The sequence below is a fragment of the Notechis scutatus genome, chromosome 1, assembly GCF_049901735.1.
Source record: "Notechis scutatus isolate UNSWTSFEM ecotype Mainland chromosome 1, rNotScu1.2, whole genome shotgun sequence".
Taxonomy (NCBI): Eukaryota; Metazoa; Chordata; class Lepidosauria; order Squamata; family Elapidae; genus Notechis; species Notechis scutatus.
Window position 1 is genome coordinate 43,688,809 of NC_142009.1, and position 10,180 is coordinate 43,698,988.

Below are 10,180 nucleotides of genomic sequence, written 5' to 3' on the forward strand. Positions count from 1 at the left end.
AATGCTGCCATGTCAGATGTGTAGGGGCTCTTTTGTTGAAGGAGAAAGAAGCATACAATTGTGCATCAGGGAATGGGTACATTGTTCAACTCCCCCAAAACATATGATGAAAGTGATAGCCTTGCTATCCTACCATATGAAGTTGGTATTGATATGCAAAAACAATGCACTAAGACTTAGTTATAAAGTCCTGTGACTGAGTATGTTGATAGTCGAACTTGGCGTCTTCTTTGTTGTGGCATGTGGTAGCACTTGGCCGCCATATGTTTCCTTTTTAACCTGTTACAGACTATTAGTTTCTATCATATGTTGTAAAGTTTTAGAGTAAGATAACTGTGGTGACCTGGTTACAACAAAAATAAAAATAAATTGTGCTTTCTCCTTCTTTGCTTCTTACAGGATTCAGGGGCAAAGGCCATTTGGGAATATAGCCGGTGATCCTCGGATGAAAGCAACCCCAACTCCTGCTACCCATTCCTTGAAGAGCAGCCCAAGGAAAGCCCCCCATCTTCCAGCTAGAAGCCCCGTTCTCCCTCCACGAAACCTCAGTGCTTCTCCCAAAAGCCAATCCCTATCCAGAAAGGAAAGCCCGTCACCATCTCGACCACATAGGCCTGGGACTACATTTCCTCCATGGGCTCAGTCTTCTCCCAAAGCATCATCCAGGGCTCAGGCTATAGGCCTATTGGGAGATATTCCTGTGTCACCAGGTATGCTCAGAAAAGGACCAAAAGGGAAAACCCATACTCCAGGAACCAAAGGAAAACAGGTATTCCAAGAAGGCAAGTCTTCTGCTAGATAATGATCTGCTGCTGCCAGTCCATTAGGCCTACCGACCTACCATCTTGCCAGGCTGGAAAAACCTTTGCGTATAATATACACTTGAGATGCCGCAGCACAGCCTTATGTGTCGGAAATATATGCATATAGCAGCTAGTTGTACTTCAGTGCTTCACTTGCCCACACATGCCCATGCTGTCTCAATCCCAGCTCTCTATCTGGCTGAGAGCCTCCTGGCCAGCTCATGCTTGCTTTTGCCAGTCACCAAGCAACAGCTCAGGCAGCCTGTCTAGTGCCTGATATTCTTTCCTTCATCCTCATTTCTTTAGTTTCTCGGTTGGCAATACCACAGAACCCTGAGAGATTGCTAAGAGAGATGGCTTTGTGTGGCACACACCAGCCCCAGTCAATGGAGAAATTAAAGGGCTGCACAGAACCTGAAAGAGAAATCTTGGTGTGAGCTTCTCGGTGGTCTAGATGTATTGATGTCCCTGTTTGGCACCCGCTCTCTCTCTCTCTGAGCCTGCTTTTGTGTAGCTCTGGTGATGCTGGTGTATTGATAGAAAGAAAGTCACAATCAGACCCCTCAATTGCTATCCTGCCAATAGTTGTATGAAGAGTCAATAGCAGCCAAGGGGAGATGAGCTGCATCCTTTGCAGCTTCTTTTGGATGCATAGCATCTTTTAGCAGCCGTCCTGAGAAGGCTGCTAAAGAGAAGTGTTAAGTTTATTGAGCGACCCTGTTGCAGGGTGCTCTGAAGTAGAGAGGCATCAGTTATTTCCCCCCCTTGGCAGTGTGCCCATAAACTAAGATCCACCAGAAGTAGTGTTTTGTGTAAAGGCAGCAGTGAAAGCTTCTCAGGGAGCTCTACATGGTCTCTTTATTGGTAAAAACAGTGCAAAAGTGCAAGGAAAAGAGTTAAAGCCTAAATAATGACGTAGGCAACCAATAGGGCTCCACTGTATTTTTCAGAATCCAAATATAAGGCATTTTAAAACATGGACTGCCTTTCCTTCTGGGATATGTTGGACATGCAGTTTTATTTTAAAAAAAAAAAAAACACAGGCTTTCCATTTCTAAATGCCTTGCAATGATAGTACCTGCTTATTTTAGAAATCCAGCTGCCAGATGATCATTGGTGTTTGCCACCTCTCAAATTATTTGGTTTTCAACCTGGCGCTTGATAAATCTTGATAAAGCTTTTGAAGCTGGCTAATTTGGAAGGGGGATTTATGGTACCCCTCCCTTCTGTGCTCTGGCCTGAAAAGTTATATGAACTTGCCATTATGATCAGGAAATACATTATAACTAAGTACTTATATCTAAGAATCTAGCTTTAGATATGGAGACTTGCAAAAAAAAAAGGAAATGTGTGAATGCTTGCCTCTTGTAATTGTACTGAATAATATTCTCCCCACCATCTATGTGAATCTATAAATCGCAATGATAGAAAGTAAGAAATGGAGGATTTGAGCAGATCAAGCCAATTTATTGTTAGTTCTAGATACCCTTTTCTTGTTTTCTTTTCACCCCACAATTGTCAAGCAGAGTTATATGAAATATGAATGGAGCTTGTTTCCTTCATTCACATCTTTAAATTAATTTTGGTTGCTATGTAAACTTAATAAAATGACACCTGCAACTTCTTAGTAAGTGATAGATTCTGGCTATTTAATATTACTACTTTTCCTGGTGGGAATTCAGAACTGGTTGATTATTAAAGGAAAATATCTGTGATAATTATTTTATCAATAGATATTCAAGGCCCAAGATTACCCATGAATGTTCTTGCATCAAAGAGATGTTGGCTATTTTTTATATTGTATTTGAAGATGATCTTTAAAAAAGATAATACACTGTTAATCTCATGCCCATCTTTTCAACAGAGGATAATTATGAGAATGTCTAGAATACACTATTTAATCAATAGCATGGTTGTTATGACATACACCTGAGAAAACATGGGGCTTGTGGTTCTATGAGAGGATTGTTAAAATTTAGAGTAGAATTCTAGGACAGGGCTAAGAGCAATATAAGTCACAAGTCTTTGTTTTGGAAATATCATGTTGATGAAACAACAAAGAAATAACAATAGAAACAGCCCAGATTAGTTTTTTGGGTACATTTACATCAGTTGGGACTACAGTGTGATTTTAGTTGAGACACAATTGCAATGAGTTTTTGATAAGAAACACTCTGATTTTACAATATTTCTTCCCTTTATAATATATATCTACGTTTTTCCTTTTTCCTCATAACCTCCAGACTTTTCTGTTATGCAGGTCTAGGAACCCATAGTATGCAAGATCCTCCCAGTCATACTTCAGGCTATTCCTAGCTTCCAAGGCCATAACGGTGATATAGTTTGAAAAGTTCTTTGCTTTTTTATTTTTGAATAATTTCTGGTTTTTATTTCTTTGTTTGTTTAAAAGTTTACACAAATAATTTTATCCTCCCCATTCCTTTCATTATCTTTTCCACCTGCTCTCATTATTTCTTCAGTCCTCCACTAGATATTCTCCACATCGTAGTGGAAAGGGGCTGAGTTTCATGGCAGAGCACATGTCTTGCATATAGATAGGCTCAATTTACTTGAATGAAGTTTTTTTATTTGAATGTATTTGAAATACAGAAAATAGTAAGACCCCCTGACTGGGACCCTGCATGGCCCCTGTAAATTTAGATGAATAATAATGCTACATGGACAAATGATCTTATTTGCAGGATGCCTAGATATGTCTGAAAAACAGGAAGGTAGAAAGCATCTAGTGATCCATAAGAACATCTAATCTAACCTGGTTCTTATCCTTGGTAATAAACAAGACTGCCTTAGAATCTGGCCAAACTCTGCCAGTTGGGAACCACTGACAGGAGCTGAATTGGTGGATTTCATCCAGGATTTGAGGGGACAATTATAAATAATATTTCTGTAGTCATGAGTAGCCCCCTTTGAGATGTAGGAGCATAAAAATTACAAGGTTTATGTTGATAGAATTTATTATTCTGACAGCTATTTGAGTTTAATATTATTGAATATCTCATGTAAATATTGGGATTTATATCTGAAGAGAAGACTAGACCCTTTCATTGAGCTTGGCCATATTGTTCTCCAAGGACATTATTAGGCATGGAACATCTTGGCCTATTCAATCCTAGACCTCACGTATAAAATAGGGATGTGCCCATACCATTAGAAGATAGCTGTCAATCATCTTGATAATCCTTTGTGCTGGGTACTAAAAAAGTAAAAAGTGGGAAGCTTACTGGGGCAATCTACAACATTGATTGATTACTTCAAGAGCCTCACTGCTTTAGACCTTTGTTTTTATATAAGCAAAGGATGATGGGGCAAGATATCATGACCCTCTTTTTATGTTTATTTGGTTTTTTCAAAAAAACATGTTTATATATTGGCTTCACTCACAGATTGTGCTAAGTCATAATATGGTTTGCTTGTTTGGGTTATTTCTGTGAACCCAGCCTCTAAGGACAGTAAACAATCATTTATTGTTTAGCACAATATATGAAACCAGCCAACTGATATATGCACTCATTAATCTGTGGTTTATTAAATAAAACATGAACCCTTTCCCATAAATTCAGAAGCCTGGATATTATTCAGGAAAAATGAATAGTATAAACTACTCTGCGCCAGCTAATTCTTGTCTCAAAATCAAGATGCTATTTAAACATTAGGTATAAATTTGAGCACAAGTCTGAGCAAAGGAGGCTTTTCCCTTCCCCTTCTGGTCTGTTTTTCAGAGTGTTATCCCTGTGATTTTTTTTTGACCATAGGAGAAATGGGATGTGGGGTATAGAAGGTTTCTATATATGTTCCTGATTCCAGTAAGAAAAATGGTTCAAAAACAGAATTAACAGTCTTTCTTGCCTCATTCTTCCTCCTCCTCTTCCTTCTCCCCCTCCTCAGTACCCCAAATGTGGAAAAGGAAAGAAAGACCTGCATATTATTTTTTGCTTGAACCAGTGGCTATAACTTCTTGGACGTAGAACATTTTGACATATTATGTACTAGACCTCACGATGTAGGAGGCAGGGAGGCATTCATTCTACTCATACACAACCACAATTCTGCCCTGCCCTCCTCCATGCAATGTGATAATAATATTACTTTCTGGTTTAATCCAGAATTAGTATTATTCTGTCTAGAGATGCCCGTGGTCAAGCATTGCTCATTGTAAATGAAATAGTTACTCTTTAGGAGACCTAAATTATTTTAATTGGGTGATATGTGATAAGCAGATTTATTCTATTGGTATACAACACTAATTCTTAAATATGTCATATATCAGTGTATATGTATAGCAATACTGGAAGAGCAAGAAAGTCTTAGTCTGCTCTCCAAATAGTATTAGTGTTGGGCACAAACATGTTATACCTCTTGATACATAAAAAGAAACAAAGTACAGAATCAATAGCATGTACTGTATGCTGTAAATATAATTATCATGCAGGATGAGGAACTGTAGGAATCAATATTCCTCTAAGACATTTGTACATATTTACCTGAATATGTATCAAGCATAAGTGTTGATCATGAGCAGAAAAAAGGCAGCATAGGGACAAATAATATTACTTTAATTCTCAAGAAATAATATTGCTGTCGTAGCAGCAAGCCTGAACTGAATGACACTTTAAGTCCTTGGTGGTGACTGAGACAGCTGTGAACCCTAGTGGAATGAGTGCTTTGTTATAGAAATCCAAATAATATTCCCTCAGGACTATGATCAAAACTCCAGGCCAAAAACGAGATTTCATGGTTTGCTAGTTGCTCTTGTTACCTATGGTGCCATGCTATACAGTAAGCAAGCATCACTCTAAAGTCAAAAAGCACTTATATGTCTTCTTAGAGTTACAGATTGTTATATCTACTTCATTGTGTTCTTTAAATCCTGAATACTGTTTTTATGTCCTCAAGAATTCATAGTTCCTTCATATTTCCTTTTTATAGCATTTTGCTTATAATTGCTGACTCTGATTTTTTTTTGCCCAGAAGTCGAACAAATGAGACAGCTCCAATTAATCTATTTCCTTAGCATCACTGTACATTATGCATTCACCCCATTCATTTTTCAGAGCTAGTCCAATGATATTAATTACAGAGGACAAGCTGTGATTATTGCTCCTAAGTACCTGTATTTCAGACCTGTTGATTGATGCTACACTTTTCTATTACATTTATAATAAATTAAATTGGTGTATTAACTGGGGATGGTGTGATCCCTGTTAATGTTATCTACACAGGTTTATAGTGCAGCCTCAGTTTTTACACTATTTCTAACCTGGCTTTTGGGAGCAAGCCTTTGCCAGGTAATTTATATTAGAAATGCATGTTTTTTTAAAAAATGAACAGATATAATAGATCAAACATGCATACAGGAATAATTCCGGGATTAATAAAGTGATTGGCAGGTTTTTTTAAAAAACAATCTTTATGCCCTCCTCAGTTCCTCAAACCATCTCCAGCTCCCAAACCTATTTCTGTCTTTTCTTTCTAATTATTCAGTGAGAGCAGCAGGAACAGAAATTATCTCTCTTGCTATACTTGCTCACTTCCTTTCCTGTTGTTGCTAATTAAAAATTGGGAGTGTCTTCTGTAGATTCAGTTGAGATGATTTTTGGGAGTCAAGAAGGGAAATAGAATTGGGACAGGGGGAGAGGGGAATTCAGGAAATGTGTGCTAAAAGATGAGTAAGTAAAGTAAAAGGACTTTGAAAACAAGTCTGTCTGAGGAGGCTTTCGGACTTCAGCACCTCCACGGACCTCACATTTTTACTGTATAACCCAGTCAGGTCTTTGCCATTTTATTATTGTGTGAGTCAGCATGAACAATAAGGCTAGAATTGGTGGAGGCATTATCCGACTAAGAGTAGCATCTTTAATATGCTGCTTGCTTTAATGCCCCAGTCATCTGATTATGAACTCATTCTTCCCATCTATTTCAACACAGCGACATTAAGAACAACTTTGTGTCCATGAAAAATAATTTCTATAACAACTTAAGCAAAACACACAGATACATTCTTTATATTAAACAATTCTTTAAACAATATAACATTGTGTGTTTCTGTTCAGAACTCCTGGTACCCCATCCCATTTCCCCTCATTTTAGTAATCAGCCATTCTGGACATCTTTCATTGTTGTTATTGTTTTCCTTCCCCCATTATATTATTTTCTTTTGCACCTCTGTTTCCTTGTAGCGTATGGGCGATGGTTTAGTTTCATAAGCTGATCAAAAGAAATGGGAAGAACACTTCACCATAATACAATTACAGTGGATAGGGTGGGTGGGTGGGGGTGGGAGTGTTTTGAAAAGCAATCACTGGTAATTAAGCGCCTATTAACCCTCTGTATAGAAAAAAGCCTTGTAGTAGCTTCAATTCAAGTAGATTTGCAATGGGTAATCTTTTAAATGGCACTCAAAATTGTGAGGTGCAGTCCAGTATATACTTGTTTTCTCCCTACAGCTCCAGCAATTATTATTAAAAAGATGAAAACGGAGGAGACAGCCAACAGTGGATTCTGAACAGATTCACCCCACACACCCCAGAGTGAAATGTATTTCAGACCAACAGCCCAAAGGCTGCATTATAAGGAAGAAAATATTTGTTAAATATTATACTGGCTACCTGGAGAGTAGACCCATGCAACTAGTCAGGATTGTGAAAAACAAATTTCTCAAGGAAAATAGTGGTGAGGGCAAAATCTTTTTTTCTGCTGCCCCAGATGATCAGACTAGATTCCCTCAGCTAGTTGTTAGAGGAACTTCTTAATGCTCAGAGCAATTTGAGAGTGGATTTGGGACTGTACCTGGGTGGTTGGGATATTCCTTTGCTGGAGGAAACTGGACAGTAGACAGCCATCTATCAAGGATGTCCTAGTGTCAGAATCTTTGCATTTATCTTATAGAATTACAATTTTTGTTTCAAAGGGTAATATAGAGTTAGTGCCATAGAAAGTAGTTATCTTGCCCCACACCTCTTTTCCCAGAACTTAGCACATATCACAATGCCACCTTTCTCTTTCTATCATCAACAAATCCAAAAATCTAATGGGTAAGAAGATGTGAAATATAGTAAAGTAGCAAGAGACACTGAATTATATTAGATCTTATTCAGGGGTTATAGAAACAAAATGATTTCTTGGTGGAGTTTTTCTGTAATTTGCAGTTTGGACTGGTACATTTAGCAGAATATGTATTTCTATATAATACAGTATACAACTGGAGTTGTAAATATGAGACAAAGGTTATGGACCCAGGAGGTTAAGCAACTTCATTCCCATGCTTACTATAATCATCTTTTTATGTTACTCTGCACCCAGAGAAACTAACTTTTTAGAAACAAAATGCCATATTTCCTTGTTTTTCTGAATGGGAATAGGAAGAATTTGCTAACTCGGATGGCAGAATACCTATAGACCAGGAAAGAGATTTTAGGGGGGGGGGGGCTTTGGGGGAGATTTTGTGGGCTGAATTTTCCCATAGACTGTTCTTAATCTTTGGGTCACTTGGGAATGTATATAATCTCTTACAACTTTTGTTTCTCAGGCTAATCTGAAATATAGAGTAACTGCAAAACCAGGTGTGTTTCAGTCAAGAGATGAAAGATAGCATGAGCCACCTATTCTGATAAATGAAAAGCAAAGCAAAACGGGATACTCTATATATCTCCTATGAAAGGCAACGTGTTGTGTAATGTAAACAATATGGGTATTTCTTTGGACTGAATTGAGTAGCAGACTGCTGATAACTTTGCATTGTTAATGGGTGATAGGGTGTGTTTTTTAAGATCATAAATATCCTACCCAGGAGCAGTTCTGTATTAACACCGTGTCCCTCAGCACAGAACAGATGTATCTGACTGGCAGACAGGATATCAGTTGATGATATTGTTTATTCAAAACATTGTCCGATTCCATGATAAACCACCTCATTGTATTTTCTTCTTCTTTTTCATGGTTTTCTGAAAGCAGGTTTAGAATGTTTTACACATTACAACAAGAATGTACAATTGCAAATGAGAGTAAAAAAGTAAAAACCGTAAAAATCTGGTTTAAATGCATGGCAGTTCTTAGCGCCACAAGTTTGGCATGCATCACACAGAAGCTGTGTACAGATTCACATGGCATTTTCCTAATTCTAAATCATGACTTAAAAATAAAAAGGAAAAAATCATTTTTTTGTTTGTATGAAAAATGACGGTCATTAACAGATTTGTTAATCAAAGAGAATTCTTGGTCATGCCATTAAAAAGCTCGCCGGCCTTTTCACCCATGTGTCTTTTACCATTTGTTTGATGAGCTGCTGAGTTGGATGTTAGACGGGCATAGAAGGTTCATCTTAGATGCCTGTAGTAAATTACTGTTCTTCATTGCCACCACCCAACATACTTTTCCCCCCAAGACAGTTGGAATGAAGAGTGAAATGAATGCCTGATTGGAATTAAGAAGAAAAGAATTTTGTGGAGGGCATATTGTTGATTGGCACCATAAAATAATGTTTTCATAAATACAATCAAAATAAATATCAAAAACAAAGCACAGAAAAGTAAATTCTGTTTTTGTTTTTTAAAAAATGCAGTATGGATCCATCTTGAATAAGGAAAGTTACTCAAAGTAAGTTTTCTTTTATTGCTTTGAGTAAGATGATAGGAAAAAATGCACTGCATGAATTTGCACTTTGAAGTGCTGTCCAGATGGAACTCAATTTAACATCAAGAACTTTAGGTATCTTAGATTTGCCCATTCACCAAAAATTGGAAATGAGGTTGTGCAGGATTATCAGTTACAATACACTTCTCATTCTGGTGGGCTGTATTATGGTGCTATATAAATTTATAGGCAGTGTTTCCAAGTTTATATCTCTCATAATATATTAGCAGTTAGTGTACAGATTTTAAGCCACTTTTTTTTGCCAAAGAAGAAATGATGATTCTACTACTGAATATATAACTCTGCTACATAAGATGGAAAATGAAGTTTAAGTACAATGACTTTCTCAAGTTTGCCATTTCAGCAATATTTTGAAATAACATGTCTACTTTGCCTCATATTCTTTTTCTTTCCTGCCAGTTAACTCTGATGGATGACCCTATCATGTCCATACTGCTCATGTTATGGGTATAATTTCTAGACTGCAAGAAGGAAAAGCATATCATTTTAAATACCGTAGTATTCAAAAAGGAAACAAAGCAAGCATTTCTTATAATATCTCAAAACTATATTTTCTAAGTGAGGATATGCTAGTGCTAACAATAATGCAGAAATAATAATAGATTTGGCTATGAAAATTATATATGATGTTTTTGAAAGCTATTATAAATGTCACTGAAAGTTTCTGCTGCTGCAAAGAAGCAAATTGAAAAGGAGAAAGAATTCAG

General features: G+C 37.2%; 1 protein-coding gene across 4 annotated transcripts in view; it reads left to right on the forward strand.

Annotated features, from left to right (window-relative positions):
- The window catches only part of TTBK1 (tau tubulin kinase 1), a 112,183-nt gene extending 103,112 nt beyond the window's left edge, over window positions 1-9,071 (forward strand). For all 4 annotated transcript variants that reach the window (XM_087962600.1, XM_087962604.1, XM_087962606.1 and 1 more), the window contains one exon: window positions 400-9,071. In XM_087962600.1, the coding sequence (XP_087818726.1) occupies window positions 400-802 (403 nt within the window). In that variant the 3' untranslated portion in view covers window positions 803-9,071. The remainder of the gene's footprint in view (window positions 1-399) is intronic.
- Window positions 9,072-10,180: the final 1,109 nt, after the last annotated feature.